Here is a 19,367-nt window from a genome sequence, read left to right on the forward strand (position 1 = left end):
TAAAACAGGTTGCGATGTGATAGACACCTTTTTTATAAGTAGCTAGCACTCACATATAATACATAGAAAATTACATACACATTAAAACTTTATCCAACACAAATATTACTTTCTGCTTTATCCAACATATAATAAAGATTGAAAATAAAAGAATTTGATAATTTCTAAAAAAATATTTAAAATTTGTTTATAAAAATTAAATACTATCGCTTGTTATATAAACAACAAAGTTTCTAATTGTCAATTCTGATAACATGCTAGGCTTGCTCATGGACAATAAACTTCAAATATTATATAAGAGGGGACCTAATTTTAAGGAAAGGAAAGCATTGACTTGAGACACCTGAAGTGACATTTCACCATATATATATTTCTTCTCTCCCCAAAAGTTCTTAGTCTCCCCAAAAGTTTAATTAGTTCAAATGACATGGATTAGAAACAGATTAAGGATAGATCCTAATTTGGATTCTCTTGGTAGGAAAAAAAATAAAATCCTGAGTTGCCATGAGTAATTTATTATCTTTTGAATTTGTGTGTGTGAGCTTTGTTGGATTTTCTAATTAAGCAAGAGAGAAAGGAGAGGCCTTGATCTCTCTGTCTGTTAAATACAATAATCTTATTGTGTTGTGTTGTGTCGGCTTAATTATTCTCATTTCAGAAGCAACTAAATACTTTTATTACAATCCTTTTTCTTTTTCTTGTACACACGTCTATGTCCATTGTCTAGTAATACTGTGGCTTGCTATAGTTCAACAGTAAAACAAATAAAATAAATTGTGTGAGGCATGTTTCGGAGCTCGTACTAGTATAATGGCTGTTATGAAGCAAACAGTAACTTTTCTTACTTGTAGTATGATAAAATTTTCACTTTTGTTCTTGTAGTTTCAATTACGGTAATTTGACTTATGTAATTTGATTTTATTGTAATTTAAGAATACATCTAATTTTTCGTCCAATTTCTTGATGAAATTAGCATGTGTCTCTTACATGAAGGGGTATTTTGGACGGAATTAGATAGAAATTTAGATGTATCCTTGAATTGTGATAAAACCAAACTATAGAGGTTGACAAAATTAAAACTACAAAGGATTAAAATAATAAAATTGACAAACCATAGGGACCAAAAGTGATTTTTTCCCTTTATGAATTGTTCCTAATTCTTATCATATTTTATGTGTTAGCTTGAATTTTGATATCAAAAGTTGCGTGTATATGTGTATATGCTGCATATTGAGATGGTGGTGGCAGTTGTGTTGGCAATAGTACACATGAGATTGGTGGTGATGGCAAAGATTGTTGTGTTGGTCATGGCTTTTTTTCTTTATTTGGGGATAAAAGTGATATATAGGGGAATCATATACATGACAATGGATACATATGGATGCATGCTATTTATTACTTGAGTTATATATCCACAGTACTCTGTACGAAGAATTATGATATTTTCTCTAAATCATAGGAGAATTTCTTTGATTGTACCAACGTAGTGATGGGATGCGTTTTAAGGATTATGTGGTTGGGTTTTAGTTTTGTCTGTTTTGTATAAGTTGTTTGACTCTTCTGTGTAGTCTCTTTCCTATCCCGAGGTTTTGTTTTCTCCGAAAAGGTTTTAACGAGGCCACCGTTAACATGTGAGTTCTTACCATGCAATGGTTCCTATGGGTTTAATGAAATACTATTGTTTCTATAAAAAAGAAAAAAGAAAAAAGAAAAAAAAGAAGTAGAGATGAGCCTTCAATGAATTTTTTCAATTCTCATAATACCATCATTAATTTTTTTTAAAATAATATCGTCTACCACCACCACCACCTTCATCACTACCACCGCCACTACCACCACATTCTCTACCTTCATTACCATCGCCACCACCACCACCACCACCACCTCCACTAACATCTCCACCGCCATCACCATAACCACCACCTCCACCTTCCTCACCACCACCACCTCCACCACCACTTTAAACTTCATCTCGTTCACCATCACCACAGCCACCTCATAATTAGCACTTAACACATCATGTCTATTTAAGTCATTATTCATGTTATAACAGTTTTATATTAAAATTTATGCAAACGGTTTTGACAATGTTTTTTTTATACTAACATCACTTTCAAAATATTGTTTACCAACCATAGAGATGATTTACTTTACAGCAGATTATTTTCAAAGCACAATAGAACCAATTTTTTTCTTTTTTTTTTAATTGACAGCAATATTCCCAAACTGGTCCTAACTCTTAATTATATACAATATTTATATTATAAAATTCACCCAATCACAAATACTTACAAAAATCATAAAGACATCCTATAATCATACAATTATACATAGAGTGCTACTATTTCCACCCACCTGTCTTATTTTTTCACCCACCTTATCTTCAAAATTTTAAAGACAAATTTACCCATTCATAAAATGACTTTTAAGGACTTATGGAAAATGATTAAAAAATAAAACAATTGCCTCAAACTTAAAATTAAAAAAAGTAAAAAAAATCCAAAGCACAAAGATCAAACGTCAAATTCAAAGCACCCCTCAACCTCTCTCTCCTATTTTGTCTCCATCCTAAAACCCCAACCCCAAAAGTTTTGAGCCAAAACGATGGATTCTTCATAAGAAACTCCAGTCGTCATGTACTCTTCCCATTTGGTGGAGGAGGCCAGCAAATCCTAATGATCGACATGGCAAAAGTCTTCTCCTCCCACAGAGCAAATTCCAATATAATCATATGCTCATGTTGAAAATATGTTCTATTAGTTTTGTTTTGGTCGTCAAATCTCTCCAATTAGATCAAACAATTGCTCTTTGCAGTCATTACATTAAATTTAAATGACTCACAAGTTAACAGAAAAGAGAATTTGTTTGAATTAATAATTAAAGGGTATTTTAAGACTAATGGTGGGTGGAAAGATAAGATTGTGTTTTTTGAAATTTATATGGTGAGTGGGAAGATAAGGTGGGTGGAAATATCAGCACTCTTATACATATCAATAAATAAGAAAATAAATTTATACAATTTTCTCTCCCCGAAGATGGAGGGTCTGGAGGGGATGGCCGAGGAGCAGAAGGTGGATAGGGGAGGGGAAGGTCTAGGAGGATAAGGAAGGGAGGGAATGGGAAGAGGAGAGGTATAGAGGCCATCAACTCCAAGGTGGGTGACAGTTGATGTCACATCCCAGGATCAACTCCGCCGTAGCACGATATTGTCCGCTTTGGGCCCCCTTCTCTGTCATCACGGTTTTGTTTTTGGGAACTCACGAGCAACTTCCCAGTGGGTCACTCATCCTGGGATTGCTCTAGCCCCCAACTCGCTTAACTTCGGAGTTCCTACGACTCCGAAGCCAGTGAGCTCCCAAAAGGCCTCGTGCTAGATGGATGCGGGTGTGCACATATAAGGCACATCACCCCCTCTCCGTTGGTTGATGTGGGATCTTACAATCCACCCCCTTAAGGGCCCGACGTCCTCGTCGGCACACTCGCACCACACGGCAGAGTGGCTCTGATACCAAATTGTCACATCCCAGGATCAACTCCGCCGTAGCACGATATTGTCCGCTTTGGGCCCCCCTCTCTGCCCTCACGGTTTTGTTTCTGGGAACTCACGAGCAACTTCCCAGTGGGTCACCCATCTTGGGATTGCTCTAGCCCCCAACTCGCTTAACTTCGGAGTTCCTACGACTCCGAAGCCAGTGAGCTCCCAAAAGGCCTCGTGCTAGATGAATGCGGGTGTGCACATATAAGGCACATCGCCTCCTCTCCGTTGGTTGATGTGGGATCTTACAGTTGAATCTTTTCTCTCTTAGAATTTTGGGATGGAAAGAGGTTATTATTTACATGGAGAGGCTAATAGTGAGATGATAAAAAGGAGAGAGTAATGAGATAAAAACAGTTCTTTTTAAGTGCATTTAAATTTCAATAATCTTTTTAACAACGAAAGGAGGGAGAGAGAGCAAAGAGCCCACTAGTCTAGTGGTTTGGAGCAATTGCTCACCCCAAGAAAAGGTTCTAGGTTCAAGTCCTAACATTTGTGTAGTGTGTGTGAGTTTAGTATACTATTGCCCCTCTTAATAGGAAAGGTCCTTAAAAAAAGGAAGGAGAGAGAAAATCACTACTTCCCTTGAGCCAACATCAGTATTCATTGAGTAAAATGCTTATGGTCGGTGGCTTCTCACCCCAATTTTCCTCTCCTCTCATCTCTCTCCCTCCTCCCTTCCCCTTCTCCTTCCTAGTTTTCCCCTCTCCCCTCTCTCCATTGTCATCTTTCTCACTCTCTCCCTCCTCCGTCTTCGTTTAGATTGTGGGTCCTCTTGCCCATATATGTTTGGATCTTGGAATTTGTTTGTTTGTTTTGTGTGTTTTTTTGTAGGTTCTTGGTGGCTTTATGTTGCTATTAGATCTTTTACTTGATTGTGTTTGTGGTTTTCTTGTTGTTGGGATGGATGGGTTGTGGTAGCTGCCGACCCAGCTTCTTTTGTTTTTGTTATGTTATTGAAGCAGTTACTGCAAATCACTGTAATCACCATGATGTAGTTGTCACTTGGTCCACGTACACAAGGTTTTGCTCAAGTCACTACAAAAAAAGTGGCACCTTTAATCACCCCAGCAAATGTCACCAAATAATGGTGACTGTTGCCACTTTTTTTGTTTTTTGTTTTGTTTTGTAGTGAGTTCTGGATTTGGAGTTGCAAAATTGAAAGTTGACTGTTTGTGTTAGATAAAGTTTAGTTGGTGCGACACTATGGGTTTAGCCGGTATAGTGCTACGAGTCTTTTCGGTTTGCCGGAGAGAATGTGAAGCGGTGTTCTTGTTTCTTTGTTTGGTGTAATATAATAATTCTCACTCTTTAGGAGTTGTTGAAGTTTGCGTTTTACTTTTTCAACTTTTCGATATGGATTTATCGTTGCACAAGGTGGATCTGTATTGTAAGTATGAGTACATGTGCTATTGTTTGCCGAACCAGAGTTTCAAGCCATTTTATGTTTAAGCGCAATTCTCTCTAGACCAAACTAAATTATTTTTGTGTTCGGTCATTGGAGATGTTGTACTCATATTTAGCACTATGGCTGCTTGTACTTTATTGTGTTTTAAGGTTAACCCTATTGCATTTTCTCAACAAAAACATCTCATGAACAAATTATATATATATATATATATAATATGAGATGTGAGTTAACAATTCATAATAATAACTGATGTAAGAAGTTACATATCAATTCCTGCATAATGTGATCATGATCACAACAATATACTCTTTCAGCATATCAAGTCTTAAATAACAATTGATGAATTAATGTGGCCATAAAATATGGATCCTTTAATAATAGTTACTCTTTCAGCATATCAATAACAATTGATCAACTATAAACTGTTGGTGGGTATAATATATAATAAACCATAAACAAAACAGTTGATCCACTCTAATAATTATTACTCTTTCAGATATACTCAATAGAGTATTCCTTTCAAGCACACTCAGTGTTAACACAGACAATTCAACTCACATATTAAAATTTGAAACAATAAAAAAAATTAAAAGTTACTAAAGAAGTGAAATATTTTATCTCTGTTATTTTATATGCACATACATAATTATTTTTTTTATATTTATATACTTTAGATGTTGAGAATGGCTGCGTTTGCCACTTTATGATATCTCTCTCCTCCTCCTCCCACCTCTCTCTTCTAAACTCGTACCCTTCCCTTTCCCTGCACTCGATTCCCTTTGTTTTCTATTCGTTCTAGGGTTTGAAATTATGGGGCTCTCCTTTCTCAAGAAACCCATAAAATATTGAACCTCTCTATATTAAAATTATCCACATATTTTACTATATTTTTCTTGTTTTCTGTTCTCTTTAGCTCTCTGTGTATGGCTGGCTTAGACTTGGGCTCAGCATCTCGCTTTGTTCATCAGCAGCTCCAAATCCCCGACCTCCACCTCCAAAGACCACCGGATTCTGATGATGATCACAACACCCCCAACCGCAACAACCTTTTCTCCTCCGACCACCACCAAAACGACGTCGATGATGACAACCCTCATCATCAAGGGCTTGATCTTGTGACCCCGAACCCTGGTTCTGGTTCGGGGGATTCTGGAGGTCGACGCTCCAGAGGTCGACCTCCAGGGTCAAGGAATAAGCCCAAACCACCCGTGATCATAACTCGGGAGAGCGCAAACACTTTGCGAGCTCATATTTTGGAGGTCAGCAGTGGCTGTGATGTGTTTGATTCCGTTGGAACATATGCCAGAAAAAGGCAGAGAGGGATTTGTGTGCTGAGTGGGAGTGGTATGGTAACCAACGTGAGCCTGCGTCAACCAGCTGCGGCTGGCGCAGTTGTCACGCTGCACGGCAGATTTGAGATTCTGTCGTTGACGGGCTCCTTTCTACCTCCCCCTGCGCCACCCGGGGCCACTAGCCTGACCATATTTTTGGCTGGTGGTTCGGGCCAGGTTATGGGTGGAAATGTTGTAGGAGCACTCATAGCATCTGGGCCTGTTATTGTCATAGCCTCATCGTTTACCAACGTAGCCTATGAGAGGTTGCCCCTGGAGGAAGAGGAGCAGCTGCAGATGCAGCAGCCTGTGCCGCAGTCTTCGGGCGGCGGAGGCAGTGGTGGCGGCGGCGGCGGTGGAGGAGTAACCAACCCCTTTCCAGATCCGTCTTCGGGGCTTCCCTTCTTCAATCTTCCGCTCAATAACATGCCTCATCAGCTGCAGGTTGATAGTTGGGGAGGAAACTCGGCCGGGCGGCCGCCTTATTGATAGTTTTGCTAGCTATAGGTCAGGTCATGACCAAGGTCAGAGAATCGATCCTTAAATCAATATCAATCATCCCCCATCTTGTACAATTATTTTTCTTGCTTAATTTCTTTTTTATTTTTCTCTTGTCCTAACTTCAATTTGGTTCCTAATTTTAAGTGCTTTTTTAATGTGTTGTTGTTGATGATCATCTCCATATGGAATGATGATGGAAGTTGGATTTTGGAACTCTCTTTTCTTAATTAGAAATGGTTTCAGAGAATATTGTAGCTTTCGATTGATATAAAATAAAACTTGTCTGAAATTATGATAATATTGTTGATAAGTAATTATGTTTCAAGTACCGCAAAATCTAACATAACATTTGATAAATTATTGTTATTATAATCCATAAGATTAATACAGATCGAGTTATAAACTATATGATTGTTAATCATGTATAATATTGTCTTCTGAACTTTGGAGCTTTGTCATGAAAATGATTAACTTTTGCCTTTTCTATATGTAGGATGTATGTATATATATATAGCTATGTCAAGCTTTCCACTCCCAAGGATATATAATTATATGATCTAAATATATATATATATATATACATATATATATATATCTCCCTCTCTCTCTCTCTCTCTCTCTCTCTCTCTCTCTCTCCAACTGCATATATCTTAGCACATGAAATATACAATCTCTCCAATCTTACACCAAAACAAAGAAAGAAAACAACCAAATATGAATATAAGAAAGCAAAAGCTATCATAGTTTCAGTGGTATAACCCCATGTTCATAATGAAAGTTCGACACTTGCTTTTCTACTCCTTCTTCCCTAATTAAAAAAGGCTCTCACATCTGACCACTCCACCTGCACAATCAAATATATATATTTTAAAATTAAATCATCCTAGTATATTGCACAGTGCTCTCTTAAACATCATCAACCCCAGTTGCTCTAGTTATTCTTAAAACCATATTATATATTATAGTGAGGGTTCTTTTGTTTACACTTTTCTCTTTTTCCTAAAATACTCTATATATATCTCAGAGGTTCTTCCATTCAAGAATTTTTCCTTAGTTTTATATCTGGTACATATTCTTGGAGGGCTTTTCTTTCAGAAAACAAAAATATTACTCGGGGGAACCCCCAGTTAGTATATTTATCATTATTATTGTCGTTGTTTTTCTATTTGTTTTTTGAAATACATAGGTTTCCATTTGTTTTGTTCATTCCGAAAACGAAAATTTTATTTGGCAGTAGCAGAGACCAAGAAGAAAGGAAAAGATAGTCTGTCTTTGCTCATCAAGACATAAGGTTAATTCGACTGCCTTGTTTGATGCAAGAGTTTTTGTTTTAAGTTTTCATGTTGTGCCCTTGAGTGGATCAGCTAGCTAACTCTGTGACTGAATTCAGGACTCATTTTCTGTACAACAATAAAATAATTCAAACTTCCAAAATTCCTGAATCTGAATAGCGTGGCCTGCACATATCGGTTTCTTGATTTTCAAGCCATTGTTGTCTTTTTCTTTTCTGTCTTTTTACTTTATTTTATTAAAACCTTTTTCTTTGTTGATTTTCATTTCTTAATACATGTTTGATGTCGTGCATGCATTACAAACTATGTTATATCGAGCTATGTTGTCCATCCCAAAGAATCAACAATATTCTAATGATCAGCCTTGTATACTTTACCAATCCTATAATTTAGACAAGCGATTTGAAAAAAGAAGGAAAGTAATATTTGCCCAAACTATCATCGTGACATAATCATTTGAGTTGTACCTAGAAATCAGGAGATAGCTCGTGGAAAATCCCTCTTAATTTTCTTATGTGGGACAAATACTCAGAACATATCTATGGTACTTATTTAGTCTGAAAATTCCATCATATAATGCATTTTCCAATTTAATCTATGGGTAATTCTGTTTCTTGAATTCAACCATACTACTATATACATAAAAAGTAGTTCCAAATAAATCCAAAGTGCATATATATAATCTATCCCCACCTATTTACATTATATAACAAGCATTTGGATTTTCATCACTAAACGTTTGTGGAGCATAGACATAGTGAATGAAATATGGAGCGTTGCTCTCTTTTGGTTTAACCTCCACCACCTGCATATCTTCCTTCGCTTCTACGACCCTGGTGATTGGTTCAGAAGATTTCTCACCACTGTCTTTCTCTTTCTCTTTCTCTTTCTTTTCCTCCTGTTTCTCTGCTGGTTTTGAGGCGCCCTTCTCCTTCTCTTTTGTTTCTTCCTTTTTCTCTGCTGGTTTTGAGGCACCCTTTTCCTTCTCTTTTGTTTCTTCCTTTTTCTCTTCTGGTTTTGAGGCACCCTTCTCCTTCTCTTTTGTTTCTTCCTTTTTCTCTGGTTTTGGGGGCACAATTTCTGCATGTTTGTGCACCTTTTTTCGTAAATACGATACTAGTTTTTCTGGCTCGATTGTTCCTTCCACTGTCAGAGTTTGTGCTTTCATGTCAGTTTTAACATTGTGAATACCTAGAATATACATCATTGACATATATGCTTCGTTAGAAATACCCTAAATATAGATATACGTACGAATCTTCAAGAAAACTTTGAAATATGTTTAATTACCTTTTCTCTTTATTAACTTCTTTTTCAGATCTTGCTCACATTTGTTGCAATGCATGTTTACCTTCACCAATATTGTCCGTGAAATAGGCTTTGGAATCAAACAAAACAAAATTGGTTAACTATCTAGCTAGTGCATGCATGCATTTCATCAATTACATTTACATGTATATATCTGAACAGCTATAAAAAATACCCCTAGTATTTTGATACTAGGGGTATATGAATGAGGGAGTTAAGGTTTAATTAATACTAAAAAAAGGTGCATATTGTGAACCTAACCAGGACCTCCAAGGTGCATAACGAACACGATGACCGACCCTAATGAACCAATTGATGAATAAGTTTAAACACTTCACTCCCTTTGAATTCTATCATCATATGGTACATTTCCTTTCTAAACTCTCAATTCAAGCAACTCATCATCCTACGTATCTATTGTTATATAAAATTTAGAGCATCCAAGTGGAGAGGCCTAAGATCTTTTCTACGCAAGGCTTCTCACATAAACTCTCACCAACGCCCCCTCTTGTGCTACTTGAGCAAAAGCAGTGACGGAGTAGGAGTGATGACGGGGGAGTAGGTGAAGCCATTGGGGAGCCAACACTTCAGAGTTTTCAACCCAAATCAAATAGATAGTGGGTAAGAAACCCAAGATCTTTAAAACTACTATGGAAGGCTTCTAAATTCTGATGTTGGATAAACAGGCAACATCTATTTGGGAGTTGCTAAGCAAACCTAAGAATTTGATTAGGAAACCAAGCACTAGAAAAGATCACCAGTAATGTATAACTAAAAAGCAAACTTTAAAAAAACAAAACAGAGGCCGCCATGACTGTTCAGTAAACAGTTTCTATCAATAGTGGTAATGTATTGAGAAATATATTGTTTAAGCATATGGGTGAGAGTGAGCAGCGTACTTCTTTTGGTTCCTTCACTATTTTTTTCTCTATAACGGGGGTTTCCTTGATCTGAATTTTGGGTGATACCAACTCAATCTTTTTCTTGCAAAGCTTCTCTAGCCGTTTCTGAATTTGTACTGGGTCGAAAACGCCTTTTGCCTTTATCTCTCCTTTCTCCATATCTACCTCTACATTGTGAACCCCTGTATACATAACGCACCATCATCAGTTGCCTCAAATATATGAACAATATATACAATACAAAGGAAAACCCACATAATTAAGGATATGATTAATGATCCAGATTTACGGTCTGATCAAATAAACATCTTACGTTCTCTAAGCAGAAAGTACATACATGCTCTACCTCTTCTCATTTCTTCATAAGTAATAAAGTTCAATTTTTTTTAATTTTTTAAATTGGCTTATATATGTGGAGAAAACCATGATGCGGAATGAACACAAAAGGAACAATTGGATACCTGGGGTAGCCATAAGTGGCTTCTTGATCTCACGTCCACATTGCCGGCAGTGCAGGTTGACTTTGTAAACAGCATTGATTACTCCACCATCTTTCTCCTTTTCTTTCTTTTCATCTTTTTCTTTGTCTTTGTCTTTCTCCTTAGCTCCATCTTTTGCTGCCATTTTAGCAGCAAAGCTTTGATGTGCAGCCAAAGAGGGATTTCAAAAACAAGTAAATTAATGTAAATCTATGCACTTTGGAAATAGTTTATAGGTACAAGAAAAAACCATCTAGAATATGTTTAAAAAGTAAGAAATTAAGAGAAATTAATTGATGAAACTTTAGTCTTGCTTTGTTTTTCAAGGCATTGTGTTGGTGAGAATTTATGTGGAGGTGGTTCAACTGCCTTTGATAATTGAATCATTGGAGAAAATATTATTCATTCCTTGTGGTAGATTATCCATTAGATCATTCACACAACCAACCGCAACAACCTCTTCTTCCTTTGACCACCACCAAAACGACGTGGAAATCCGGTGTGCCACTAAATGATCCGGTGTGCCACTAAATGACTTAGTTTCTTTTTTCTCTTGTCCGAACTTAATTTATTTCCTAATTGGAAGTTCGTTTAAATGTGTTGTTGATAATTATGATAATTCTCCGTGGAATGTTATGGAAAATTTTGGAACTAGCTTTCTTAATTAAAAATGGTTTCAGAGAATGTTGTTGATAATCTAATGGAAAATGTTACGAGACTACATTTTATATATCACATTGTGTACCACCTTTTCCCTTACGGCAACCCATAAGCCTAAACAAGCCCTACCAACATCACCTAAAGAAGCGATGTTGCAGCCACATGCACCCACCACTGCAGCCGTAACAGATTTGGGGAAAACATGGTTTTCAACGACCTAGCTTCATATAAGAGCAAACAAATAAACAAAAAAAACTACATTGACAAAGAAAAATTGGGTGATTTGTAGCAACCTCCGTCAAAGATGATGTAGACCCAAATTTAGACAACATGAGTAGTGTTAGAGAGCGGATTTTGGGAGAAGGATTTGTTTGAGAACGCCTAAAAGGGGTGATGAGCAACTTCAATTTGAGCATGGCTAAGAAGAAATCACCATAAGGGGCTTTTTATTCAAAATGCCCCTAGTGGACTTATTCACTAACCAAAAAGAAAAAACAAATGTAGGGACAATGACGCTACTTCCTCATCCTCATATGTGGAGTTTTTCTTTGGAACTCACTAAATGAGAGAGCGACTAGGATTTTTTACTCTTCTAATAATAGATAATTGATAATTATTTTTAAATAAAATTTATAGTAAATTATATAGGGGCTTTTTTCTTCCGGCAACTACAAATGGGCTGGGCTGCCGCAAAGAGCAAAATGACTGAAATTTCCCCCTTGTGTCTGAGTTCAAAGATCAGACCCCAAAATGTTTCGAAAGGATAGTAAAGCATCAGGAAACACCTTGGTTATCTTCACCAACGAAAATAATGGCCACTTACAGATAAATTCTTAGTGCTTACAGGTAGAATCTTAGCTTGGCATGAAAGACTTGTGGCATGGGAGCAAAGTTTTCATGAGTTTAGCACTGAAGAGAAAATTAAGTGTTCCTAGGGGAAAGATGGGATATTAAGGTAGGAGAGAAATGATTTTACAGAGAGGTTTGGTTGAGCATGAGGAAAAAGAGAGAAAATGGTGGCTTGAGTGTTTCCCCGGCAGCTTGACAGAGACTTTGTCAAGTGTTAGAACAGCTTGCCAAGAGGGAAAACTAAGGGAAAAGATGGGCTGAGCACGAAATTGCTGGGTTTTAGGAGTAAGAGAGGAAGCTTGCTCTTTGGATGTGGTTGATGCTTGTTGGGTAGAAGAGGCCTCTTTTATAGCCGCTGGAAGCTGACATTTTCCAAGAAACCCTAATGGCTTCTGTCCCATTTTGCCAAGTCTTTCCCTTCCTTTCTCCCCCTCATTCCTTCAATCATCCTATTTTGGTGAAATCTACTCTGCTCATTTGCACAAAATCAGGGATTTTGGGAGCTCAAGGTCCCTTTCCCGCAGTTGCCCTAGTGGAGAATTCCATTCTTTGCTATTTCCCTTTTTCTTTCCTTCCTCTTTCCATGGCTAGATCTGATCAAGGAAAGCAAATGCATATATATATGCTGGTTTGAAGGGTGTCTCTCCTTCTGGCATCTTGCGCGCTAATATCCCTTGGTTCTTCGGATGTTTTGTCCTTAGAACTTGTTCCTTCTCATGTGTTGGAGCCTTCCAGCAACTATGCATATGTGGACATCTTGCTCTATTCGTGGCTTCTGTTTTTTCAGCAAGGGGCTGAGGCTTTTGCTGCTTCTCATTTCTAATTGTATGGGCCTTCTAAGATAGCAAGTCAACTTACCAAATAAATGGGCTAATCTCATCAGGTATTGGGCTATATTGGTTAATTTAATGGACCATTTTGGGCTGAGGTAATGGGCTATTTTGGCTGAGATAATGGGCTATTTTTCTTCTTCGTGCTTACCCACATATTTGGGTCTAAGAAACGGGCTTGGGTTCCGAGGCTCCCAAGCAACCCGGGACCTCCATTTCTTGGCCATCAATGGGTCTCATGACAACTTATTACCATCCATACCACAACCCACTCAAGCAAGCCCTAGGCATTTGAGTGGCTTGGGCCCACTTAGGCTTGTAGCGTGGCGTGTTGTTTATTTGTTTGGCGTGGCATGTGTGCAAGTGCATATGACGAACTTTCGCGTGCCCAAATCTTGTTTCTTCTCGGTAAGGTATCGCATTGGGCTTGGAACATATTTGGACCGAACCGTGAATTTTTCGAGCCTCAACAAATTACTATAATTTATTTGAGAGGATCAAACTCGAGTGCAAAAAATGGACATGCACAACTAATCTAACCTTAGAAAATGATGAGGGGGTTAAATTCCTAAGTTTATCCCAAAACTAGAGAGCTAAAACCTAAAATTTAAACGAGAAACCTAATTCAATTGACCAAGAATAATAAAAATTACATTGTCAGTAGATCGACGAGAGAGGCATGACAACCCCATCGAAATTTTCATAAAAGATCGGACATATGCTGACAGGACCCGATCCTAATTCCACTTTGGAATTCGAGTCGGACCCTGTACGTGTCCGACACCTGACGAATGTCGGCCACAAAAGACCTTTTTACCCTTCCTGTTACAAACTACAATTTACAACTTCCCTAGACTCCTACCGAAAATTCGGCAAAGTCTCCCCTGTAATTTGTCCAAACCCAAAAATTGTTCCACCTGTTAAACAAGCAATTCTAATCACACCAACTGCCAGAATAAGTAAATAAACATTCACCAGTTCTGATTCTCCACTCTAACCAGATATCAGAGCAATTACTAAATATTTACAGGAATTTAAGTATTAACAACAAAATCCTACATCTTGTGCGTTGCGCAGGAGCTAGGAGAAGGCCCGGTGGTGGATTCCTGTGCACGTCTACTGCCTGGGGGCGCAAAACAGTTGAAAGTGTGAGTGGACAAAAATAAGGTTCCAGAAAATAATTTGCGAACATAATACCCCCCACTGTAAAATACTAGTAATAAAAGCTGGATATGTAAACTGCACTTGAATTATACTAAATTCAAAGCATTCACACATATATAGATAAATATAAAACATGTTCAATATCGAGAAAACTTTCATAAAATCACAGTAATCAATTTTTACATAAAAGCACTGAAATCCTTTTAAAACTACCACCTAAGTGTACCCCTGTAAATCCGTCAATTCCCTTGGCAGGTCTCGGCGACACACAGTCAATCCGAGCCGCAAATTCTGGCAGGTCTCGGGACACCAAGTCAATCCGAGCCGTAAATCCTGGCACTCAGGGTCCGAGTGTCCCCGAAACTCGTGAGACAAATGTCAAGTGCACTGACACATTGAGGGTAAACTGGATGTCTGTAGACATCGGTAACTCTGAGGGTAATAACCATAATTGGGTACATGGTGGTTTTAAAATAAACTATTTTAAAAAAGCCTGGTAATTAACTGTAATTTGATAATTCTGAACTAAGCTGCTATTTCTGCTGATATAAATCTCAAATTCCATGTATAAATGAGCTACTTTAACTTCACAGACATACTAGGAAAATCACAATGAATAATACTTATTCAAGATCAAATAATGAAATTTATTTAGAAAAATCATTTACGAAAGAAAAGTCCACTCACTTCTGGTCCGAGCTAGCTAGACCTCTTGAAGGTCCTTCCTGTGGTTCAGTCTGGCCCCTGGTGCCTGATTAACCATGAATATTAAATTAATAAAACTGCTCAATAAAAATATTAAATTAAAAACCCTGACCCCCTTCTCCTAGAAATACGTGCACTCATTTTAAAGTCAATCCTATGCCCACTTTAGCATTTCAGACATTTAAAACGGTCTTAGACGACTTGAAACCTCAGAAAGCGATAAACTGCCAGACCGGTCGATCCAAAATCCCGTGGGGTCCACGACCTCCAATAGCTGATCTGGGATTCCTTACAGGTTCCTCACAGAGACATACCCATATCCTGCTATTTCGACCCAAAATGGACGGTCGGATTGGCCACGATCACGTAATCGCTTAATATCCAAACCCTAGCCCCAGGGTTCGCGATTTCGGAGTATCCGGGACTCCGATTTGCAATCCGTTGAATCCTACACGATCCTGAAATCATGTAGAACAACATATCTAAAATTGAGTGCGATCCAAAGACTCGACAATACTGCACCCGGGAATCGTACAATATGAAAAATCCGTTCGGGGCTCAAACGGACTCCAAATTGAGATCTGTGAAAACCTACGCACTCGTGACAACACGAGGATCACAAAAATACACATGTTCACTGCACTACCCTCACCCACACGCCGGCAGCTTGGGTGTCCAAAGCGATAACGACTCGCCGGAAAAACTCAAAACCAAGGCTCCAAACTCCTATCCTAGGTATAACACCACATTTGGAGCCACTTTTGTTCTTGGACATACCCCAAAAAGTGGCAAAAAATGGCCGATCACGGAGGCCGAAACTCGGCCGAATTTCAAGTTGAAAATTGATTGATGTACGGCTAAAATCGATGAAAACCTATCCAACCATCAGCTAGAGAATGAAGAATATATGAGAACCCATACCTTACTCGAAAGATTTGGTTGAGAATTGAGGGAGAACGAGAGGTGGGAAGTTTTGCCCAAAACCGGCGGTTTTTCGCTTGATTCCGGCGACTGGCGAACGGCGAGCGGCGAGGGCGAGGCGGTCAGGTTGGCACCGACGCCGTGGCTCGGGGTGGTCAGTGGCGGCGACTGGAACGGCTGGAAGGATCGGCTGTCGCGCGGGAGAGAGAGAGAGGGAGATGAGAGAGAAACTGAGGGGGAAGAGAGAGAGAAGAGATAAAAATATGATTTTTGTCCAAATTATCGTTTTGCCCTTCGCGGTATTTTGACCGTATTTTCTTCGTTACAACTCCGATTCGAGTCCACTCCGTGTCTACGGACTCGTTTCGTCGCGCTCTATGCAATGGCGTAAGTGAAATTGCCAAATTCCTTCTCGGTCAAAAAGTCAACTTTTCCCAATTAAATAATGTAAGGGCAAAATCATCTTTCTTCTAGAATAAATTAATACTAATTTTAGGATATTTTGTTTTGGGTTATTACATATGCGGATTTCGATGACCAAGGGGGCTTCTTCGTCTATCTTGAAAATTTCAATTAATATAGCCTAGGTTGTAGTTTGGTTGTTCATTATGCAATTCTTTATGGTAGATGCAAGTTTGTAATTCAGAATGAAGCTACACTCTGTAGCATGCTATATCAAATTGAGTTTCTTTTAATATATTTCCTGCTTCTTTTTGTTGTGTGTTGATTTATTCTCTGAATTTACTCTCATAATTTACCCTTGTTCTAGATTGTTAGGTTATGTTCAGCTAAGGCTTTTAGCTTCCCTTGACAACGTTGCACATGTAATTCATCAAGTTTTAGGTTAATTGGACTAGGATAGTCTAGTTTCAAATGATTATTGTGGCTGAGATCAACAGTGGCACGATGCAATCAAGATCTTCAAAGGTAAATCGTGCATTGCATATATATATTAGGACATATCGAGTCAAAGTGATGGCTAATCATCCGTTATTGCCAGCTCACTGCCAGCTCATTTAATTTCTCAAGTGTTACCAGCTATAGGTTTTTTGTCCTGATGACTTTTTTTGTCTTATTATAAAGCCAATGAGTGGCTACCAGCTGGAGGAATTTAGGGCAGATTTCTTTTTGGGTAAAAAGTGAGGTTACAACACTGTAGCCATCAGATAGAGAGAATTTTGATAGCCTTTCTTCATTCTCTGTGAAGTCTGGGTTTTCATTATGAGATTTTGAAAAATTGTTTTTAAAATATGCTCCTCTTCACTCATTCATTCATCATTTTTGAGAGAGAGAAAGATATTCACGTCTTCTTATCCTCTGTAAATGGTGAGATGAGTGAGGTATGAGGTTTCCAAAATGAGATCTTGAAAAATGATTTTAAAATCTGCTTTGATATTTGAAATCCTTCTTCACTCATTTATTCATCATTTTTTAGACAAAGAAAGAGAGTCATCTTCTTCTTCTTCATTGCAAATGTAAGATGAGTGAAGGTACGAGGTTTCAAATTATTTTTGAAATCTTTTTTGTTATTCAAAATTTGCATCTAGGATAGTTAAAAACATTCTCATTCATATCCAATTCTTGGATTAATTTCTTCAAGAATGGTTTTCTTGAAGAAATCAATCTTTTATTCATTGAATCTACATATTCATTGATCTGTCAATCCGGAGCTGAGATGCGGTGCCATTAGGTAAAGGAGCTCATGGACAAGCTGCCATTTCCATGAAGGACAAGATACTAGCTCAACTAAGTTTGGAGAAGAAGCTTGCACATAGAGGTAATGCTCATTTCCTAAATAGACCTAGGATTACTTGAGCGTGTGATTACTTTTTCTATAGGAACCTTCTTAACATAGTAGATTGCCTAATTGGAGTGATGACCTCCAGTTTTTCCTAATGGTGGGTTTTTGGGTAAACATTTCGAGTGTGATTCTCTAATTTATATGCCTAGTCATACTGTTTGTGTTATATCTGAAATGTTGATGAATGTTCACACACTTATCACTCTAGTTGTTGCTAGCACAGGGAATGCCTAGATTGACGGGTCCTTCTGAGTGTATAGGTTGTCATGTAGTTATCTTTTAGGCTTGTAGGGATTTGAATATTTGATATGACTAGTCATATTGTCTACGGGTTTGTTTGATCATTATTGTCATACATCTGTCCATTGAGGTTTTAACTTACCCCCTTCATCTAAGTACCAATTACATAAATAATTGAAAATTAATAAAGAATTTTATTTTCTTAGACATGGGCATTCAAAGAAAAATTATTAGGCAAAGCACAAAGTGTTTTAAGTATTTTATTTAGCACACGTGATTTAGGTTTATTTGTGCTTGGAACAATTGACTTATGTATTTGTCAATTAGTACAAGTTAATGTTTTTTTAGTGTTTAATGTGTTTTTGACCACACATAAAATTCTAATTTTGTCCCTAGGCTTTTAGTTGTTATAGTATTTGAATTTAGACTCGATTTGTATTTGATTTTCAAATTTGCAAAATGATTGCTCTAGCCCCTGAACTCCACTTCCGTTAGCAGTGTTGGTTACTTTTTCTGTTAAATTAAGGGGGGGTTAATCGTCTTATTAGTCCCTGAACTTAGACCCAATTTGCATTTGAGTACCTCAATTTCCAAAATAGTTCCCGTGATCCTTTAACTTTAGTTTCGTTTGTACAACTAGTCCCACCGTTACTTCTGTCAATTTTTTCTGTTAAATGTAGGGACAAAATGGTATTTTTATATTAAAACAAAAAAAAATGAATAAAAAATTATATCTTTAAAATAACAATAAAAGAAAATACCATAAAAAACCAACAAAAAAAAAAAATTAAAGTTTTGGGGGGAGTAGAAATCAGGATATAGGGCAAAATGGAGAGTTTTATTTTTAATTTTTATAGTTTTTTTAATTTTCTATTCATATTTAAATCAATTTTGATATAAAAATACCATTTGCCCATGCATTTAACGGAAAAGTTAGCAAAATTGACGGTAGGACCATATGTCCTAACGAAAGTGAAGTTAAAGGACAATGAGAACATTTTAGAAATTGAGGTATTCAAATGCAAATCGGGTCTAAGTTCAGGGACTAATAAAATGATTAACCCAATTAAGGGGCAAAACAAAAAAATTTACGTTCTTTTTAATGGAAAAAAAATTGTATTTTTATTTTTATCCTTTTGCTTTCTCCTACTTTTTTAGTTGATCTGATCAAGATTGAGGAGATTGGATGGGTGGAAGGGGAGAGAGAGAGAGAGAGAGAGAGAGAGAGAGAGAGAGAAGCCATGGGATGGGGGTGGACAAATTTGATGGATGAACTAAAAAAGAATTAAAGAAGGCAAGTTCCCCCCACTAATTGCACTAACACTTAATACTTACCCATATGTTTGGGCTCAAGAAATGGGCTTGAGTTTTGGTGCTCCCAAGCAACTCAAAACTTCCACTCATTGGATCATCAATGAGCCTTGTGAATACTCGTAAC

The 19,367-nt window shown here is 37.5% G+C and overlaps 2 protein-coding genes across 2 annotated transcripts; one reads left to right on the top strand and one right to left on the bottom strand.

The window, feature by feature from the left end:
- The first annotated feature begins 5,869 nt into the window (after positions 1-5,869).
- LOC117619449 (AT-hook motif nuclear-localized protein 23-like) lies at positions 5,870-6,916 on the top strand. The gene has a single exon (XM_034349411.1). The coding sequence runs from the start codon at positions 5,870-5,872 to the stop codon at positions 6,764-6,766; it is 897 nt and encodes a 298-aa protein (XP_034205302.1). The 3' UTR covers positions 6,767-6,916.
- A 1,836-nt stretch (positions 6,917-8,752) lies between these two features.
- LOC117619947 (heavy metal-associated isoprenylated plant protein 4) lies at positions 8,753-10,925 on the bottom strand. The gene is made up of 4 exons (XM_034350024.1): positions 10,742-10,925; positions 10,278-10,462; positions 9,361-9,448; positions 8,753-9,261 (listed from the first exon to the last, which is right to left on the bottom strand). Exons 1-4 carry the CDS (start codon positions 10,902-10,904, stop codon positions 8,768-8,770), a joined length of 930 nt encoding a protein of 309 aa, XP_034205915.1. The 5' UTR covers positions 10,905-10,925; the 3' UTR covers positions 8,753-8,767.
- Between the last annotated feature and the right edge of the window lie 8,442 nt (positions 10,926-19,367).

Source organism: Prunus dulcis, chromosome 2, assembly GCF_902201215.1.
Source record: "Prunus dulcis chromosome 2, ALMONDv2, whole genome shotgun sequence".
Classification (NCBI taxonomy): Eukaryota; Viridiplantae; Streptophyta; class Magnoliopsida; order Rosales; family Rosaceae; genus Prunus; species Prunus dulcis.

What these genes read in the sequence shown, in the direction of transcription:
- LOC117619947 (XM_034350024.1), bottom strand. Translation starts at nt 10,904, where the DNA reads ATGGCAGCAAAAGATGGAGCTAAGGAGAAAGACAAAGACAAAGAAAAA. An exon ending in TAGTGAAGGAACCAAAAGAA is followed by an intron (nt 9,449 to 10,277) that starts GTACGCTGCTCA and finishes TTGATTCCAAAG; the next exon opens with CCTATTTCACGGACAATATT. An exon ending in GAAGTTAATAAAGAGAAAAG is followed by an intron (nt 9,262 to 9,360) that starts GTAATTAAACAT and finishes TGTATATTCTAG; the next exon opens with GTATTCACAATGTTAAAACT.
- LOC117619449 (XM_034349411.1), top strand. Translation starts at nt 5,870, where the DNA reads ATGGCTGGCTTAGACTTGGGCTCAGCATCTCGCTTTGTTCATCAGCAG.